The sequence below is a fragment of the Symsagittifera roscoffensis genome, chromosome 4, assembly GCF_963678635.1.
Source record: "Symsagittifera roscoffensis chromosome 4, txSymRosc1.1, whole genome shotgun sequence".
NCBI lineage: Eukaryota > Metazoa > Xenacoelomorpha > Acoela > Convolutidae > Symsagittifera > Symsagittifera roscoffensis.
The window spans coordinates 39707583-39729567 of NC_087065.1; the positions used below are offsets into that span (position 1 = coordinate 39707583).

At 35.9% G+C, this 21985-nt stretch overlaps 2 protein-coding genes across 3 annotated transcripts in view; one reads left to right on the plus strand and one right to left on the minus strand.

Annotated features, from left to right (window-relative positions):
- Positions 1–11670, minus strand: part of LOC134844553 (nicastrin-like) — a 56021-nt gene extending 44351 nt beyond the window's left edge. The window contains exon 1 of the mRNA XM_063861280.1: positions 11643–11670. The gene's annotated coding sequence lies outside the window, so the exon portion shown is untranslated. The remainder of the gene's footprint in view (positions 1–11642) is intronic.
- A 5898-nt stretch (positions 11671–17568) lies between these two features.
- The window catches only part of LOC134843771 (potassium voltage-gated channel protein Shal-like), a 63777-nt gene continuing 59360 nt past the window's right edge, over positions 17569–21985 (plus strand). For both annotated transcript variants that reach the window (XM_063860035.1, XM_063860036.1), the window contains exon 1: positions 17569–18800. In XM_063860035.1, the coding sequence (XP_063716105.1) occupies positions 17695–18800 (1106 nt within the window). In that variant the 5' untranslated portion in view covers positions 17569–17694. The remainder of the gene's footprint in view (positions 18801–21985) is intronic.

The following is a 21985-nucleotide window of genomic DNA, read 5'->3' on the forward strand; positions in this document are numbered from 1 at the left end:
CAATTTTTACACAGCTCACAGTTTGGATTTAGAAGTAATCGATCGACAATTACTCAATTATTAACATTCCTTCAAAAAGGGTATAATGGTATTGAAAATCAAAAGGAAATAGATGTTTTTTTCACTGATTATAGCAAAGCTTTCGACCGCGTGGATCATGGTGTGCTCCTTAAAAAACTAGTTTAAACCGGTATTAGAGTTAAATTACAAAATATACTGAAGTCTTATGTAACAGATCGTAGCCAATTTGTTAGAGTTAACAACGAATTTTCTTGGGAAATTAAAATAACAAGTGGAGTACCTCAGGCGAGCATTTTTGCGCCATTACTTTTCCTTGTTTTTGTGAACGATTTGCCTTCAAAATGCAAATATCTTTTGCCTCTTATGTTTGCCGATGATGCAAAATCTATAAGCATTGGAACAGAACACAATTTGGTACAAAAAAACTTAAACGCACTTTTGAAATGGACTGAAACAAATCACATGCCTTTCATCATGGATAATTGTGCTCATGTTTCTATCAACAGTAATGAAAAGAATTTTTATTTTGGAAATCACATAATTCAAAAAGAGTTAACGCAATCAGATTTAGGTTTGATACTCTCGAGTGACCTTAAATGGGACCAACTCATCGAAAAAGCCTGTAAGAAGGCAATAAAAGTTTTCTTCATGAACAAACGTAACGTTTCAAATATATATTGGACAACGAAGCTCAATCTGTATAAGTCAATGATAGTGCCAATATGAGTTAACGGTAGTCCTTGCTATGGGTTGAGCAAAAACTTAATGGGTATGTTAGAAAATGTACAGAAGCGCATCGTTAAGTGGATATCACCAATTGGCGGAAGCTACAAAGCTTGTCTCGAACTTTTGGGAATATTACCGCTCTCTATGTACATTCAAGTAAACAACCTTTTGTTATGGTCCAAACTGATTTTGGGTAGATATGATAACGAACTAATTGACTTGCCTTTCTACACAGATTCCTCGTGCTGTAATCTGTTTCAGCTGCAGAGACCAAGAAAGAGAATCTTGGAATAAAATTTCTTTTATCAGACATGCAGACTAGCAAATTTTGTAAAAATTGATCTGCGTCAGAAAAATGGACTGAAAAAAATGATATTACGTGTTTTCTGGAGAAGATTTGAAGAATATGAAGAGTTGAATAAATGCACGTGGAGAGTTGGCTGTGACAGCTTGATAAATAACTGCAGAAACAAGACTAATCTATAGAACTCGCAAACTGACTGGGGTGATAGCCAATTGTGCTGACCAGCACAGAAGCGCTACTACGACTACTACTACTACTACTACTACTACTACTACTACTACTACTACTACTACTACTACTACTACTACTACTACTATATTGATGTATTAACGAATGGTACTGGCAATACTAAGACACCACCTGCCGACATACAAAAAAATGTGAACCAATATGTGATCAACGGTGTGCCTCAGTTGGGTAACACCTTCAATGCTCGCGTCGATTCTGATGTCAAAATTCTTGCGGAAATAATGCAGCGTATCGGTCTAAAATCTGAAAATAACATTACTTCAGCTCGAAGACTTTGGAAATCTCAAACAACCAATAATGAACGTCGCACGTGTCGCCCAATTTTGATTGCGGCAAATAATGCTCACTTCATGGATCGCTGTATCGCCAGGAGCAATCATTTGAAGTATTTTTGCGTTCCTGCTTGCGTTAATAGGTTTTTTTTCGAGCTTGGACATGGAAATCAAACAGAAAATTCTTGCCAAAAGATTCGAGATGATAAATGTGGAAAACAAGGAGAAGAAAAATTTCCAATTAAACAACTACAGTGATTTTATTGAGGTCAAATTGACAACTCAGAATTAAATGCTTCACTAAAAAATATAAATTGTGTACTTCTGAATATCCAATCTACTTGCAGTCACGAGAAACGACTGAATTTTATTCAACAACTAGCTGTTTCAATTGCTTTTCTTACCGAGACTTGATTATCCAGCGAAATCTTCCTACCAAATTGTATCAAGATGGGACCGTAATTATGGCGAACACGGCGACGTTCTTATTATATCAGATAACAAAAACCTTACTATTAGCGACCTTTCTTTTCCCGATTTTCCATTCTCTGTTGCATGTGTAGTTCCCTCTAACACAAGTCTGATGTCCTTCCTCGTAATCTATAATCCTGATTTTAATTCCCGTTATCATGAATCGGTTGTTACACCTACAGCATATCTTCCAGCTTACAGTCATTCCTCTAAATCGTATTCTACATCTCACAACTATGGTGCAACTTTTGATGTTTTCATTTTGGGTGATTTTAATTTACCTGGTATTAATTGGCAAACAAATATCGAAACAAGACATTCGAAAGAGCTTTCTTAGATATTGTCAGTGACTTTGGGCTAAACCAGTTCAAAAATGCACCAACTCACGTGAAAGGAAACTGTCTTGATCTAATTTTTGGGACAGTTGATTCTATTCGATTCAGTATCCCAATCACTAGATTGTCGGATCACATTCCTGTTATCTTTGAAATTGAAAACTTATTGTCCATCAAATCTGTCAAAAATATCGAAATATTTTTTCCAAATTAACTTTCTCCAAACAAATGCTTAATGCAAACATGAACAATTTATGTAGTTCATTCATCAACCCAGCTATCTCTATCTTGTCTTCTCATTGATATTCTCTATTATACGCAGCTTTTTCAACTTCTTCCAAATATAAACGTCCAAAACGTTTCTTAGTGCCACATTATTAATCATCTCACACAATGAATCTCATAAAAAGGCGCGCTTCAAATGAAAAAAAAATATACAAAAAATTGGAACCTAAGTTTATCTCTAAGATATATGAGAATAAATTCTGATTTATCTGTCTCTATTGAATTTGATAAAATGAATTATGTAGAAAGTTTAAATAATCAAGACTCAAACCATTGTTTTCAGTCTCTTAGATCATTTAACCAAGCCTCTTCATATCATTCTGTTTTGAAATTTGTTGACAAAACTGCTAAAGCGCCCAAATCAAAGTTACAATTGTTTACCGAGTTTTTTTGGATCAATCTTTGATCCGAAAGTTATCACTGATATTATGTTTTCTTCCCTTGAAATCTTCCAGCTGGATGATGTTTTGATTACAAACGCTGCTGTTAAAAGACGTCTAGAATTTTGTGATGATAGCTGCTCAATGGGATCTGATGCGTTACCATCTTTTGTCACGAAACATTGCTCCGATATTTTGTCCCCATCCAAATGCATTTTGTTAAATTCAATCGGTTCTAGCTGTTTTTGGCCATCCGAATGGAAACTATAATATGTTACCCCCTTTTACAAATCAGGATCATCAAGTAATATCACAAACTATTGACCAATCAGTATTTTACAAAAAAATGTCGCTTATTTTTGAGCGCATCTTGTTTGATTACATTATCTTAAAGCTATGAAGATCTTTAAACCACAGCAACATGGATTCATGAAATCTCGAAGTACTGTATTGCAGATGATAACTTTTTTAGATCTCATCTATGCCAACCTAATAGCAACCTTCCATGTTCCTCTATCTATTTATTTCGACATACAAAAGGCATTTGATTCAGTGCCCCATCATTTACTCTTAACTAAACTCTGTACACTTGGCTTTGATTTTGATTTCAAAAATCTGCTTACATCTTATCTTAATGACAGAATTTAATGCGTTAAGTTAGAAAACTCCTTATCCAACGGTACAGATGTTGCTTCTGGTGTAGCAGGATAGCGTTTAGGGTCCTCTCTTCTTTTTGATATTTATGGATGATCATCCTGATGAATTTGTTCATAGTGTTTATTTTTTTGTTTTGCGATGACTTAAAACTATATTCAATTTCATCGCCTGAAAAAATTCAACGCGATATTGACACACTTTCTGAATGGGCAAAAATAAATGAACTTTCGTTTCATTGTTCAAAAACGAAGATTTTGAGTTTTGGCTATCCACAATTCATTTTAACATAGGATAACATTTCATTAGAAAGTGCCGAGGATATTAAAGGTGTAGGCCTGATTATCAACAACAAACTCAATTGGATTTCGCATGTTGGCATCAACAACAAAACTTTTAAATTTCTACGCAGAAATGTGCCTTTTTTTCAAATTAAACAGCAACTTAAACTTTTATTCTATCAATCATTAATTCTATCCTTGTTATTTTTAGCTCCATTGTATAATCACTTTCAATTTACAGCCTTGGCACACTCAAAAATTTGCAAAAACGCCTTTCTAAATGAGTGTCAAATTTGAATGACTATGACAAATGCCTACAGATGCCCAACATGCTTCCTATCTGCTTCCTAACTTATTCGTACTGATGTTATTTTGTTATGCAAAATTTGGCAAAAAAAATTTGACATCACGGTTGAATTCGAGTTGATTAGGTCCGCCAACTCTGCTTGTTCTGCTAGTACAAATCAGTGTGCATTTAAAAATAGAAGACGATTCGAATCTGACAACAACTTCTTCATCAGAGCTGTCCGTACTGCAAACGAACTTATAAAACTCAGTACCTTAAACTTTGAATCTACCCTACCCATTTTCTCAAGAGACCTTAAAATCGATGTGGTTCAAAAACGAATTTCTTTTAAGCTAATCAATTCGTGTACTTTCTTTATTAAATATTTTGTTTAAATTGCCGATCATAATTTGCTAATATTTTGTTCTGTAATGTTGTAATCTTAGATCTATACGTTCCACCTAGAATCTATTGTACTGCCTTAACTGTGAATTCAAGTCTTTTCCTACTACTACTACTACTACTACTACTATTACTCTACACAACTAAAAGTCAAAGTATTTACATTTAAAAAGAATTTTAAAATCAAAATGATCAATATCAAAATTAATGAACATCTAAGAAAGTTACATAATAGTTCAAACGATTTTTTGGAATTTTTGTTTTGGAAAAATTTCGTTCTCGAACACATGTCCCAAATTATTCCCAATTTTTTCAATTTTTTGAAAACATTTCCAGGGTTAAATTTAAAAAAAAATAGTGCACAGCTGAAAAATTTTGCACAACCGAATAATTGCTGAACAATTGTGCACAGCGGTACGTGCACAGCTGAACAATTGAACAAATGAACAGCTGAACAATTGTGCACAGCCGTACGTGCACAGCTGAAAAATTGAACAATTAATATATTTAGTCATTCTGTGTTTTAGTTCAAAAAAATGCTACATGTCAGATTAATACTTTAATGTGAGCTCTCGGCTCCTGTACTCCTCGCCAGTGTTTACAAGTCGATTACCGAGTACTCGGGCCGAGTTCGAGTAATTGCTATTTGGAGTTCGAGTAATATTTTCCTAATTTCGAGTTTCCGAGCTCGAGAATTTCAAGATGACGAGTATTTTTTCGAGTATTAACGAGTTTTGAATGATATCCAAGTATTGCTTTTAGCTTTTAGCTCGTTTTAACATTATTTTAAAATTCAAATATTATTTTTATTTTTTTAATAAAGAAAAACAGTGTTTGTATTATTAATTTTTTGCATCATTTATTTTTATGAAAAGAAATGTCAGATTCTTAAACAGACGAGGAAATCCAAGATCATTGCCGTCCGAAGATACCAAAAAAAGTGGAAAAAGAAGACTACACTCAAATCCGCAGTATACAGTGACGTTTTGGTGGAGTATGTGAACGGACTTAAATCGCCATTAAATAAGCTTGTGAACGATCCGATTTTCAAAATGACATGGAACCTGCTTGGATAAAATGTAACTCGTGACAAGGTTAGCACCTTAATGAATACTGAAAACAATGCTCTTGTTGAACAAATTCGTGTAAATTTATCGAATAGACCAACTTCTAATTTGCCCTCATTCAGTTTTGACAAGTGGACTGCCTTAGGTAGCGCCAAGTACATTGGCGTTAATTTGTATGCAATGGAAGTTGAAGGCACGTCCTTATTCTCGTTAAAGGTACATCATTAATCCCCGTCAATACGGCATGTGGATATGAACGAATCCAGCGCCTTTTTGAAGAAAGAATCAGTATTCACCCAGAACGACTGTTCCCCTCCGGGCGATTGCGTAGGAATCACTTGCCGACACGTAATTCGCTTAGAACCTACGACCAAAGCGTGCTTCTACACAAAAAGAGTCTCTGTGTGTTATAAATACTTTGTGTTGTGAGTTTCTTCAATTTCACTTTCATGTTGAAAGTGTTTTCATAGTGATCTCCGAAAAATTCAGCATAAACAATTACTCTAGGAGATGGTCTTTTCGAATTCAGCATAAAAAATTACTTCTGAGAGTCAAGCGAAGAGATAACGGATGAATTTTTGTAACAGCCGCCTATTTATAACACAAATGAGGTTAAGAAAAACAGGCCCTATAACCATTGGCTCTCGTGCTTTTTACCTCATTCAGTCGGAGCCAAATCGGTTCGTGTAACACATGAGACTACACATCGTGTTACCGCCTCGAGGCCACTAGCAAAATACCCTCCACTCTAGAAATAAGAACGCTCCCATGGCTAGGTCTCTAAATACCTAAAAGACGCGAAAGCAGGGTTGGAAGTTTTAGTATACAGTTAGTTTTTATTAGACAGTGGACCTTTGATCCATTTCAGATGGATCCACCTAAAACTCGCTTTATTCCAACATAAACACAAAAGTAGAGTCATGAAAATTAAATTAAGTACTCACATAGTGACGCGACTCTAGAATTAGGTAAATGATAATAGTAAAGCAATTCTAGAAGTTTTCTGCAATGAGTAGTTTTAACTGAACAAGTTTAATCTTCTGAACCATTGTGCAGCTTCAGCTGTCCAACTTTCCGGTCGAGATTCTCTCTCTCCCATATTTTTGCTTCCTGAATGCACAAAATGAGACTAAGGCAATTTTTTTAAAACTTGGCATTCTTTGATAAGTGAGTTTAATTTAGCTGGATTTCCTATGCTGAAAATGTTAACGGAAAAAAATATCTGGTTTTTCGCACATAGAAATTTCGCTAAAATTTTCCGTCCAACCAAGTCTTTTCCGGGCCATTTCTTCCGTGTTAAAACTGACCAAGAGGTTGGTGAAGTTTCACGCTCTCTTTTTGTAAGCATTCTTCCGTCAGAGGAACATTTTCATCTGTTATTTTCGATATTTAATTTGTCTTTTTTTCTTTTGCAGAGTAAGAATGAAAATCTACGACCTGATTGTTGAAAACTTCATCCTTTTGTTTTTTTTTTCGCTTGGAGTTGCTGCACTGTTTGTTTTAGATTCATTAATCAAAACTCTAGATTATGATGTTTTGACATTCTTACCTTCTTCATTTTCGGTACCATTACAAAACTTATCGCTTGTTGTTTCGTCATAGTTTTTCTCGTCGCTGGCATTATTGGAGCTTGGTTTTTGTGGACACTGATTATATGGATTATTGGTTATTGGGTTTCCTATGTTGCACCAATCATTGTGATGACTTTTTCTCGGCATGCAGACATCTTGCATTTTTGACATTCATGTAAGGAAGGTATGTGAAACGAGATTTCTACACCTTCCCACATTTTGAAGCCATCCATCCTCGATTTGTAAGACCAGTCCGTCTGCTTTTTCTCTTGTTCTTCGTTTTGTATTTTAACTTCTAAAATTGCTCTTCCTGTGTAAACATACTGACCCTGTTCAGTTACGATACAGGTCTCACGTTGGAATATGGGGCTATGAATTATGTCTTCTGGCAATTGGAGAATCAATTTCGCTTCAATATCGTTACATACATAAGGCAAAATCGACAATTCGATTTTGGCTAGTTTAGGGTAAATGTTCTTGGGTCTATGAGACCTTGGAAAGCATCCCATGGGAAATACCGTCCTGTTAAGTAGATTGATTCCTTCGCTTTTGATGCTAGTTATGAACTGCTCTGCTTCGGGAGGAGCAATAATTGTCAGTGTATGAAGTTTGCGGTTATCTTTCGTCACTGTTATTGTTTTTGAGATTGTCATCTTCTGTTGCATTGTTGTGGGGAATTGTTTAAGTATATCAGAAGCACAACTTCGATATGCCTGCGCCAGATTTTCAGCTGACTTCACAATTTCTCTCGAGAATGGGGGGATGATTTTGATTATTTGGATTTGTTTTGTTTCTGTTGTCGATGGCCATCCACAACATCATGTATTCCAGTCAAAATCCTTGGAATTTTCTAGATATGGAAGTGATAATGATAAAAGAAGGTGACAAGTGTTTAAGTCCTTTTCAATTAAAATCGATACGGGTTACGTTTCTTCAATAAGAACACGCAACTCGACACGAGATAATATAATATACAAGTGTTACAAGTAAAAAATTTCGTCGAAAGTTATTTTGTCATTTATTGTTCCGAGTACGCAAGAGGCGTTCGCAATCTGTATTGCCAGGGAGATTCTCTGTTTTAAAAAGCTGCCTGCTCTGGGTTCCTCAGTGCATATGCTTAGGTTCTTACAAAGCTTGCTCAAAAAAACTTCTGTACTGGGGCCGGCCGCGCCCTGAATTTCAAAAGCTAGCGGTTGAAAAAGCTATCCATCATTTACAAGATTTTTATACTTGTCAATTTTTTGCTCTTCCGCTTCAGCGGCAGCCGTACTAGGGTTACGAACAGACCGGCATTAATCCTACAAGGAGCTAAGGAGTCTACTACCGTTACATCCCACAAGAGCTGCTTACCATCAGCCCATGGAACGAGCGTCAAACCGTCTGGTCGCTTCTGATCGGTCCTGTAGAGGTGTCGTGGTTCTAAAACAGACGGAATGTGAGTAGATGATAGACTCCAAATCGCCGTAGATGATATTTTGCCATCTCCAATTCTTTTCGGCAAAGTTCGCCGATTGGAGATTCTAAAATGAGGAGTTCTTCTTTTGTTTTTATTTTAATTTTGGAGCATATTTTTCGAAATTGTGCTAAAATTGAATTATACTGTGTACTAGTAGTCGTTCCCAAAAAACAAAGTTCACACTTCTCAGTGTTTAAGCTCAGGCCGTAAATTTGTTCCAATTTCAGAATGTTTTTAAGGTCCCGGAGTACTACCTTATAGTCGTCGGCTAAATTCCCATCATCTAAATACCAGATGTTAATTTTCGACTCCAACTGTTTGACCAGTGTATGAATTGTTTCCGCAAAAAGGGGTGGAGCTTCAGGATCACCTTGCTGAGTTCCGTCTTCTGACATTATGACAGAGCTTCCGTAAAAAACGTATTTAGGTTTACCATACGCGCAATGGGTGTAATTATACAATTCGGGGCGATTTGAATAAACATGATTCAGCATTGTTTCTCTGTTTAAAGAGTTAAAGGCATTCTTAAAATCTAGTTTTAAAATAACAGTGCATTTTGGATTGTCGTCGCGTTCAATTAGGTTTCGAAACGAGTGCGCAGCTATTTCTGCTCCTCGTTTGGTACCGCATCCTACCTGTACGTTTCCGAAAAATTTTTGTCGCTCGGAGAGGGCCTTGCTTCCAGCGCATTTAGACGCGATACGTCTCAGCGTGTTGCCTATGGCAATCGGTCTCAACCCTCCGTAGATCTTTATGAGGGCGATAAGCTTTGCGCCAAAAAAGAAAGGTCTTAGTGGTTCGGGTATTTTGCCATCTCCAATGAGGTTTATCAGCTTAGTAAGCGATTTCAGAAAATTAAGTCCTGCACTGCCATTCGACTTACTAACAAGATTTTTAAAAATTTGAGGAACCACTTTATCAGGACCTGCTGCTGATCCGTTTGGAAAGGACATTATCGCTTTGTATAGGTCAAAATCGGTTACGAAAAAACTATCCAACTTTTCTGGATTTGGAGCTGCAAATTTGGCTCGCTGCGGGTGCTTAGACAACAATTTTTGATAGTTATCAGTTGAAAAAGGAGCTATTTTGTCATCCGAAGCAGCAAGCCTTATTCCTCCCTTTACAATTCCTTCATCGAGCTTACTACTTATTAACTTTATTCTCTGCTCGAGGTCACTCAGAGGCGGGCTTGAAACTTGGGGATGGGGTTTTGGAAGTGACACGTCATTTGCTCGAATTTTTTTATTTATCAAAGAGCTCATGCTTGTGGTCTGTTTGCGTACACTTCTTTTCGGTTGCTCCAAAAAAAACAAGAACGACGTTAAAAAAATTAGCCATTTTGTAACATCTTCTACATTGTAGACGATGTCATTTATTTTGTCCGACAGACTTTCCGCCAAGGGAACACGCGAGTCTTTTGGTACTCTCTTGAGTACTCGGACATTTGAGATGGCTGTATTAACATAATTGTCTAGACTAAATCATTACCTACTGTTGCTTTATTAACAGATTTTACATCAATGCATAAAGGACACTGAAACCATTGGGTTTTCTTAGAGTCGCTAAGAGAAATATTTACACAACTGATATGATACCAACTAGAACAAAAATCACATCTAATCCAATTTATCAGTCCTGAAGGTTTTAAGCAATCTTTGCTTGTACATTCTTTGTTGTTTTTCCTCATCTTGAAGCAGCATAGAGGTAAAAAAAAAAAGGATTTTGACTGGACTTTAGGGGACTGAACTAACCCATGATAAGCGGTTAGTGGGAATTTTACAAATCAGTGTAACATTCGCCCAAATACTACACAGCGACGGAGCTTAGAAAAAGTACCTATTAACGACTGGCAGACGTCAGTTACCTTAATCCTACTCGTTTTTCACCGTCTCGACCTTGCCAGTTGATTTTCTGGTCTTTTTAGGGCTAAGTAAAAAGTTACTATTTTTAGGCCATCAGTCAAACGACTTTTGATCAGCTTTCGTTTACATGCGAACACAACCACATAGCTGAGTCTCGGATCCTCAGACTACGTGATTGCCATTAAAAACACGGCTCGAACAACCTATTTTAATATGTTTTTGTGTGACAGTTCTATATTAAATCCTTTCCTCTTTCTAGCTACTCATATTCTAAAATATCAAATTATACCGGTGTTCATTCAGAGTTCTACGACATCCAAGTAGCTACAAAGTCAGTTTTATATAGTCCCTTCACATACAACAGTCTCTGGGGGACCAAGCCTCCGCTCCCGCAATCTTCCCGAGATAACGCTGTTATCTCTCCCAATTTGTGGCACGGGAGGGTTCCGTGGAATATTCCTTCCCCACTGAAGCTTCCTTCTCCACTAATATCCACTGCTAAGAGTCTTATCGTGTGTTGTTGCCACGATAAGAGGCTTCGTACTTCTCGTCTCTTGTGCGACCATTTTCCACAATATTTGTCGTTGTTCTGTTTTTTTGTCCCTTTCAGTCAAAATGGCCGTCTTTTTCTATTTCTCAGAAATATTCACTCTTCAATCGAAATTTTAAAAATAAAAATTCTAGAATATTCCTACCCGCCTTCGCAATACTTTTTCGTTACTAAGGCCTTTATTCGTTTTTTTCTGTCCCGCCGGAAGGTCGCGCTGTGCCAATCTGGCTGAATGGCACACAGCAAATAAAAAAAAGACAACTAAATTAATTTAAATTTTAAAATCGAATTAGAAAAATCAAAAACAAGGAACAATCTCACCCGAGCTCAGTAGGTCCAGCGGCGCACCACCAGACTCCTCAAGCCAGTTCCAGTTTCCCACCTTCCCACAGAAAGCCACTTGACAGACCTGTCTCTAAAATCCCTCAGAGGGCGCTCCACATACAGGCACAAACATCAAACATAACAAATCTATTTAATAAGTTTATCACAACAATTAGGCTAATGTACTGATTATTTGGATTATTGGTTACTTGGTTTCCTATGTTGCACCAATCATCGTGATGACTTTTTCTCGGCATGCAGACATCTTGCATTTTTGACATTCATGTAAGGAAGGTATGTGAAACGAGATTTCTACACCTTCCCACATTTTGAAGCCATCCATCCTCGATTTGTAAGACCAGTCCGTCTGCTTTTTCTCTTGTTCTTCGTTTTGTATTTTAACTTCTAAAATTGCTCTTCCTGTGTAAACATACTGACCCTGTTCAGTTACGATACAGGTCTCACGTTGGAATATGGGGCTATGAATTATGTCTTCTGGCAATTGGAGAATCAATTTCGCTTCAATATCGTTACATACATAAGGCAAAATCGACAATTCGATTTTGGCTAGTTTAGGGTAAATGTTCTTGGGTCTATGAGACCTTGGAAATCATCCCATGGGAAATACCGTCCTGTTAAGTAGAATGCTTTCTTCGCTTTTGATGCTAGTTATGAATTGCTCTGCTTCGGGGGGAGCAATAACTGTCAGTGTATGTAGTTTGGGGTCATCTTTCGTCACAGTTATTGTTTTTGAGATTGTCATCTTCTGTTGCATTGTTGTGGGGAATTGTTTAAGTATATCGGTAGCACAACTTCGATATGCCTGCGCCAGATTTTCAGCTGACTTTACAATTTCTCTCGAGAATGGGGGGATGATGTTGATTATTTGGATTTGTTCTGTTTCTGTTGTCGATTTGTTTGCTGTTAGCGCATTTCTGAATTTTGTCTCCGTTTCAATCAGCACTTCATGAGTAATTGGTAGCTGAAATGCCGTCAGTTGTTGTTGACTCATGACTTGGTTTTACTCAATGGGGGGCAAAAAAGCCTTCACCCGGAGATATACTTTAAAAAAAATTAGATTTTTCTCTTTTAAAATGTAGAAATCAGAAGGCAAAAAATCTTTTTTTTTTTTTTTTTTTTTTTTCAAATTGTAAATTAAATTTGTTTTGTTAAGAGTTTCATAATCAATATGTACAACAAATAACATCATATTTGTTCAATTGACATTACTTTTACCGGATACCGGGTATCCTGGTTTGTTGCTGAAGTCTTACATTTCCTTATAGTTTATATCAGAAGGAGCAGTTTGTATTTCTCATCTTCCATACTTCCCATGACACAAATGTTTGCAAGTTGATTTTCCATGACGTCGATGATTTTGAATATGCACCACGAATAACCGAAACAACATACTTAAGTCTTGCAATGTTGGTTGATACAAAAACGTCACGCCAATTGTTAATCTGTAATATGTTTCTTGAAGGTTGTAGCGAGGGACAACTGAAAATTAGGTGTTCGAATGTTTCGCATTCTAAATTACAATAAAAACATTCGGGGGCATTCTCGAGAAATAAAAACCACCGCTTTTCTCGATCTTTAAAAACAGCGTATGCAAATTTATAAAGAAAGTTTTTTTCCCATACATCAAGCATTGAATTTTTCCAAACTTTGCCTGTAAATTTAATCAATTCTTCTTCTGAACAGAGGTAACGGTTTGCTGCAAAACCCAAGCGGAAAATCGCAGCTCGATGAAAACTACAGTTTTGTAAGCAGAAATAATAAACATCTCGCGATTTTGTCTGTATTGTTATAATTAAACGGCTATTGGTACTGTTTGAAAATATTGCAAAATCACTTGAACTTTTTTCAATAGAGATATTCGTATTTCTCAACAAATTTTCGATTTTTTTCGGTAAAATTGAATCTGTTGGTAATAAACTATTTTGATCTGACATATCAGAAGCAAAGAAATCGATAATTTTCATACTAAAAAGTTTAAGTTGTAGGCATGGTAAGCCTATCCCACCATCTAAGATGGGGTGATATAAAACTTCTTTTCTTATGTCGAGTCTGCTTGTTTTTTTCAATTCTGCATTTAATAATTCTTGGCATTTACTAACAGTATCCAAGTTAACTGTAGTATGACGAGCCAAATGAAAAAACTTAGGGAGAACATAAACTGACAGTGTTAATGATTTGGCCCTCAAAGATTTACTAAGTGAAATTAACCCGCGATGTTTTTGAATTTGTGAACTCAACAATAGTTCAATATTTTCAATTTTTTGGGAAGTGTAAAACAAGACACCAAGTAATTTTGTTTCCTTGACTGTTTTATAGGGTGATAAATCAGGTATGGAAAGCACTTCGCTTTTACTTATGTTAATCATCATTTGAGTTTGTTTGCAAAATGTATCGATTAAGCGAAACAACCTGTCAATACATCGGATTTTGATAAGGCAAGTTATGTCGTCTGCATATGAAACTAGTTTGGGGCACAATATCCCGAAACCTTCAATTGCTTCTGTAGATTCAATTGCTTGAAGAAGGGGTTCGATAAAAACTATGAATAAAAAAGCGGAAAGAGGGCAACCTTGTCTCACACCGCGATAAATTTTGAAGCTGGCTGATAAAAAGCCATTTATCTCAATTACTGCTTTTGAGTCTAAATACAAAGTTTCAATAGCTCTAACTGAAAGCTCATCAAGGTTTAACCCTTTCAAAATTTTGATGAGAAGTGATCTGTCAACTCTGTCAAATGCTTTAGAAAAGTCTAATTTTACAGCACATGAACCTCGGGTAGCCAATCGTTCTGGAGTAATCGCTTTTTTCAATTTTCGTATTGCTGTGTGCATTTGTCTTCCAGGCAAATACGCGTGCTGATGGTTTTTTACAACTTTGCAAAGGTCATTTTTAATTCGATTACAGACTACATGGGCAAAGATTTTCGCATCAGTATTCATAAGGCTGATGGGGCGAAAATCTTGTACTGCTATGGCATTTTCAGATTTCGGGATCAGTTTGATTATTGCTAAATAAAAGCTGTTTGGAAGTTTTCCACCATGAAAAAAATGATTAAAAACTTTAGCTAAAATCGAACAAAACTCATCCGTGAAAGTCTTGTATAGCTTAGAAGTAAGGCCGTCTGGTCCAGGCGAACTTTTCAAATTCAGTTTGTTTATAGCCAAGTGAATTTCATCTTCTGTAAAGTAATTATAGCCATCATTCTCATTTTTTTCGAGTTTATTTTTTGATAAAAATGTCTTTAGTAGTTGATCGGAGTCTGTTGTAGAACTATTTGAAAAAATATTTGAAAAATACTTTCGAAATTGATTAAGAATATCTTCATCCGTATGATAAACGTTCTGATCCACTTGAATTCTCTTGATTGAATTAATTGTGTTCTTTGATGTCCATTGACTACAAAATTTGGGAACACCCTCGAATGTATAGCTGAGTGTTTTCTGAATTTTTCGATAATCTGAAAAATCTTTTTCCTTGGAAACTTTTTGAAGATGTTCCAGCACCAAATGATATTTTTCAATCAAATTAGGGTTCGGACCTTTTCCGCTGTGAATGCAATCTCTGAGAACATTTTCGTGATACTTCAATAAATTAAGTTCTTTCTGATCTACACGCTTTTTGTTCTCTTGAATAAACTTCAGAAGGTCACGAAAATTGTGCTTAAAGTTTTCGTAACTACTTGGTGATTCATTTTCGTAAAAATTTTTTAGGTCTTCACGAATTAAGCTGGCGTTGTTGTTTAAAATTTCTTCATTTAATTTCCAGTAACTAGGGCCGCGCTGATACAAGTTAGATGGCTTAACAAAAACGTGTAAGAGCAAATGATCAGATATTGATATTTGAATGCTTTGCATAGAATCATACTCTGTTTCGAATTTTATGAAGACATAATCTATGCGTGCAAAAGTTTTATGTTGTTTGTCATAATGTGTATAATCACAAAAATCATTCTTGAGTGCAAAATCAACAAAACCAAAACAGTCAAGAATTTGTTCTTTGAGTTGGGTAAATCGTTTGATACGTGCATCATTTAACTTAAGTATTGAAGAACTGTTAATATTATCATAACTCAGCGCATTAAAGTCACCCATCATGATAATTTTCGATTTGTTAGGTAAAAATCTGATGCTTAATTTCAGGGAATTCAAAGTTGCTCGGAATGAAATTGGGTTCGCATAAACGTTGATAACAAACCAATCAAGTTTTACAAACTTTAACAATTGAAAACCTGTACTTGAAGCAATTCTTTTAGCAGGACTCAAGTTTGATGACCATAATGTTAAGAAACCACCAGAATTATTTGAGCCCGGTATGAAATCGAATATAACATTATATTTATCCAGTAAACTCAAATGTATATTTGTAAGTTTCGAAATTTTTGCTTCCTGAATGCACAAAATGAAACTGGGTGATTTTTTTAAAACTTGGCATTTTTTGATAAGTGAGTGTAATTTAGCTGGATTTCCTATGCTAAAAATATTAACGGAAAAAATATCTGGTTTTTCGCACATAAAAATTTTGCTAAAACTTCCCTCCAACCAAGTCTTCTCCGTTATTTTTAGATTTCATTTTTGGCCCTTTCTTCCGTGTTAAAACTGACCAAGAGGTTGGTGAAGTTTCACGCTCTCTTTTTGTAAGCATTCTTCCGTCAGAGGAACATTTTCGTTTGTTATTTTCGATATTTAGTTTGTCTTTTTTTCTTTTGCAGAGTAAGAATGAAAATCTACGACCTGATTGTTGAGAACCTCATCCTTTTGTTTTTCTTCGCTTGGAGTAGCTGCACTGTTTGTTTTAGATTCATCAATCAAAACTCCAGATGGTGGTGCTTCAACATTCTTATCTTCTTCATTTTCGGTACCATCACAAAACTTATCGATTGTTGTTTCGTCATCGTTTTTCTCGTCGCTGGCATTATTGGAGCTTGGTTTTTGTGGGTAGTGATTATTTGGATTTTTGGTTATTTGGTTCCCTATGTTACACCAATCATCGTGATGACCTTTTTCTTGGCGTCCAGACATCTTGCATTTTTGACATTCATGTAGTGAAGGTATGTGAAACGAGATTTCTACACCTTCCCACATTTTGAAGCCATCCATTCTCGATTTATAAGACCAGTCCTTCAGCTTTTTCTCTTGTTCTTCGTTTTGTATTTTAACTTCTAAAATTGCTCTTCCTGTGTAAACATACTGACCCGGTTCAGTTACGATACAGGTCTCACGTTGGAATATGGGGCTATGAATTATGTCTTCTGGCAATTGGAGAATTAATTTCGCTTCGATATCGTTGCATACATAAGGCAAGTTCGACAATTTGATTTTTGCTAGTTTAGGGTAAATGTTCTTGGGTCTATGAGACCTTGGAAAGCATCCCATGGGAAATACCGTCCTGTTAAGAAGAATGATTCCTTCGCTTTTGATGCTAGTTATGAATTGCTCTGCTTCGGGGGGAGCAATAACTGTCAGTGTATGAAGTTTGCGGTCATCTTTCGTCACGGTTATTGTTTTTGAGATTGTCATCTTCTGTTGCATTGTTGTGGGGAATTGTTTAAGTATATCGGAAGCACAACTTCGATATGCCTGAGCCAGATTTTCAGCTGACCTTACAATTTCTCTCGAGAATGGGGGGATGATTTTCATTATTTGGATTTGTTTTGTTTGTGTCGTCGATTTGTTTGCTGTTAGCGCATTTCTGAAATTTGTCTCCGTTTCAATCAGCACTTCATGAGTAATTGGTAGCTGAGATTCCGTCAGTTGTTGTTGACTCATGACTTGTTTTTACTCAATGGGGGGCAAAAAAGCCTTCACCCGTAGGTATACTTGAAAAAAAATTAGATTTTTCTCTTTCAAAATGTAGAAATCAAAAGGCAAAAACATCAACTATATTGCACGTGCGTTTTTTCACGTACGAAGTTGCATAAATTGTTTTGTCAACTCTTCCTTATGAAAAATTCGTATGATTCGAAAAAGTAACATCTTGCTTGTAGAAAATAATCCCTCTTATTTTCTATAGTAATCTTTGTGCTCGTTTTCCTTTTCCTCTGAGGAAATATTAAAGCATTTAATATCTGCATAGATTTAACGTTATAATGGCTATTTCTGTTAGCCGCAATATTGTCGATTTTTGAAGTTATTTTCGATCAAAACATTATTACCTGATTTAAGATCGTGCAATGTGAGCATGGCATCGGTAGCAGCTTGGTTACCTTTTGCTAGAGCAGCTGCAATTGGCTGGGTTCCAATTGCTTCAAATCCTCTCCCCCCTCCCCCTCAACAAGAAAAAAATATCAAAGACGAGAAAGTCATCATTAATGTTAGCGGTCGAAGATACGAAACGATGAGAAGCACATTGGAAAAATATCCAGACACATTACTTGGCAGCAATGAAAAGGAGTTCTTTTTTGACGACACGAATGGCGAATATTTTTTTGATCGGGATCCAGACATTTTCCGTTATATCTTAAACTTCTACCGTACTGGTCATTTGCATTATTGCAAATCAGAATGTATTAGTGCCTATGACGAAGAACTTTCGTTTTTTGGAATTATGCCAGATATAATGGGCGACTGCTGCTTCGAAGACTATAGAGATCGCAAGCGAGACAACAGTGAAAGGATGATGGATGACAAGTTGTCAGAATCGGGCGATGGACCAACACCCGCCAATTTTCGAGAAACAATGTGGAGAGCATTTGAAAACCCGCATACCAGTACAGCTGCTTTAGTTTTTTATTATGTTACTGGTTTCTTTATTGCCGTATCAGTGCTAGCCAATGTCGTTGAAACAATCAGGTGCTCACCCTTTCCAGGAACATTCACAGATGTCCCCTGTGGAGAACGCTACGAACTCATCTTCTTCTGTCTCGACACTGCATGTGTAATGATATTCACAGCTGAATATATTTTGCGTCTTTATGCTGCTCCTGAGAGATGCAAATTTATGAGAAGCATCATGAGTGTAATTGACGTTGTCGCTATTCTTCCCTATTATATTGGTTTATTTTTATCCGAAGAAGACAATGATCTCAGTGGAGCGTTTGTTACTTTACGAGTTTTCCGTGTCTTTAGAATTTTTAAATTTTCCAGGCATTCTCAAGGCTTACGTATATTAGGCTACACACTGAAAAGCTGTGCTCGAGAATTAGGTTTCTTGTTATTTTCTTTAACAATGGCTATCATTATTTTTGCAACTGTTATGTTCTATGCCGAGAAGTCAGTCGCCAATACCACTTTTTATAGCATACCAGACGCTTTCTGGTATACTATTGTCACCATGACGACTCTCGGGTATGTATTTGAATCTGACTATAACCTAAATATATCTCTGAAAGGTTTACTTCTTCTAAAGTTTTTCTCCATATATTTTATAGCGGGGATGTGAAGACTGTAATAAAACAATGATCCCTCGTAGCATTTCTTCTAATACTACTACTACTATTACATTGCTTTCAAAACTTACATAAAATGTTTTGTTAACTAACCGAGCACTTTGTATTGAGTTTTTACCGTGGACGAATGAAAATGTAGTTTTCTCGATCAAAATCAAAAATTCATCTTTAAGCTAGGGATCTGAAAGTTATTTTTCAAACTGGAAACTAACTTACCCATAATTTGGTTCAGAAGCTAGTTCTCAAATGTTAATTTAATAAGAATTGCAAAAATTTTAGTTTTTTATAGAATTTTTCAGGCTATCATTTGTTTCAATTGTTTTGTTTAGTTTTCTTTGTATAAGGAAGCGATGAGTGGTGCTCGTATTATTGCTGAATCAAAAGATTGGTTTGTTTGGTTGTAATCGTTTCAAAAGGAATTCAACAAGTTTTCTTTAACGTAACTAATTCGAGTTGAAATACTTTTTGAGAATTTTGTTTTTTGATGAATTTATCGAATGTTGGCATATACTTTTGTTGCAAGTGGGATAGCTCATGACTGCTCAAAGGTAAAACTCGGAAAGGTAAACGAAACACTCATCAAAATTAATCCGATATCCAAAAAAATCATGTTTTGAGCAGCGTACCAGTTCTCGGTGAAGCTTTCGTTCCTGTATATTCTTCTGGTCGCTAGGTTTAGATATTCCGGAACAAGATCAAGTCAGTTGGAACGGTGGTAAAGTAGTTCAACACTTGCCTGAAGTTTTGACGAGTTTCAATTCTATTATAGAGGAGGGACGGTTTGAAGTAAATACCTTTAATGACAACGCATTAAATGCTGGCTTGATTTAATTCCTGCAATATTGTTTATTGATGTATTTACATAATGCTGGTATGGGCCCTATCCAGCTTGTGCACCACCGTACCTTAACGGAAGGGCCCTTTTGTAATTTACTCTTTTTTTTAACCTAAGTCGCAAAGGTTCGTGCCACTTTTGAGGCACCTTGTTAGCTTTGGCATTCGAATAGTAATGTTAACACAGTTGAAGCATTTTTCATTGTTCAAATGAACCAGAAGAAGCTATTTGCTTCAAATAGCAGTACAATAATAAAAACTTGATATCAGAAACTCAATGTATCTCGCAATATTTTTGAAACGCTTAATTTATACAAAATTTAGATTTATGCTTTCGAGTTTAATACATGTAGAGTTAGCGTGGATGCCTTCAGTTTTTTATATTCCATATTATTACATGCCAAATATGTCTATTTTCATTTGATGCCACTTTTGCTGCATGGCATTGGCAATTTATTAGCATACGTAGCTGCGTTATTCGTGACGAGGGTTTGTTGTTTGTTAAGCGTCCATGGCCGAGCGGGCAGGGTGCGAGACTCCAAATCTTGAGGTCGCAGGGTTGAATCCGATAAGTAGCAAAGTTACACTAATTCAAGGATTATTTCTATTTTTTCTTATTTCACTTTATAAAGCTGTTTTTTGTCGTGTTTTCGCTAGTGTTTGCGGAGCGCAACTTTGCCTTCATGTATTTTTGTCATTGCTTTTCTCGAGAAAATAGGAGCACTGGGGACGATAGTTACAGTTTAGTAGCGATCATCTTTGATATGATTTTTTTGGGCATGATTTGACTTTATGTTACCATTACTTTCATATTTTTGTATTTTTGGCCGAAATTTTATTGTTTTGACCGTTTCTTCATTGAATTACCTGAACGAACAATGGATTAGCTCATGTTTTGCCTGCCCGACTTTGACCACTTCAAAAAAGCAGGGAGTCAAGCGTGGTACATATTGAAGCAAATTGTTCGTGAACAAATAAAATTTTAAAAAACTGCCTGTGTCCAGAATATTTTGTCTAATTTTTTCCATTTTTCAAACTAAATCATTACGCTTGCGATTAGCATGCGTTGTCCAATCGGAATAGAGGCTTTTTATCTGGGTTAACAACTTGCTTAACAGAATCACTTGTTCAACAGGATTGCTCTTGTTATTTTTTGATACCCTTGCTAGTTTTGTGCTGTATCGCGAAGCTGTGGTTTGTTTTCTGTGTTAAAGTTGCTGATCTGAACCTTCTGTGCTACTTCTCTGTTGTTTCACTTTCTGTAAAATTCTTGCTCCAAATGCTTTTTCTTCAGTTTCGGGTTGATTTTGTTCCGACCATGAAAATGGGGAGGAACTTTGTATTCGGTTTGTCCTAGTTATTTTGTTTTCCACGCAAAATCAGGCACCACAAGTAATCATCGGACTGAAATGAGTGATATATCCTTTTAAAGCCCTTCCAGTCGTGATTCGAACCACATTAAAAAGTTTCGAGAAAAAGTTCCAAAAAAGTCGAGAAAAACCGATTTGAAATTTTTCATTTTTTTTTGTCTTAATTCGAGCAAATAAATCAGCTTACAAGCTGATTTATGCCTAATTTAAGATCTGACAATTTAGTTTTGAGCAATTAAAACTAGTTTTTAGAGTTTTTAGCTACTTTTTGGGAACCAAAAAGTTCAAAAAATTCAAAAATTTTCTGCAAAAATTTTTGAAAAAAAATCTATATTTTTTTAAAATTTCATTTTAGTTTTTCTAGTCATTTTTCTGCAAAATTTTTTGGCCAATATGCCTATATTACTATGACTGCCTAATATGCCTAAATTAAATTCTTACGTCAGATCCTTTTATCATACCAAGCAGAAAAAACTACACTATCTTAGAAAAAAAAACGTTCTTATCCGTAGTTTTCTAAAGACTATGGTCGGAGCATTCTGTGCTACTTGCACAGTAACCGGCTATCCTTGTTTCTTTGTAGAATTAGTTCAAAAGACTGAATTTTTTGTGTTTTTAATCGGTTTTACTTTTTGGTTCAATTTTTTTGTCTTTGGTGTGATTGAAGTGAAGTTTTTATTCTGAATATCGGCTATTGGTTATGGCTTAAATGTTTGTAAAATCGTCAGTTTTTCTTGTCTAGTGTTTTTGAATCGGAATATAGACGTTTTTCGGGTTAGTAATTAGTTTAACTTGAATCACTTGACATGTCTGGTCTGTTCTGATGCAATATCTAGCCAATTCTGTTTGATTTTTTCTCCATTGTTAGTGGCAAACCAAC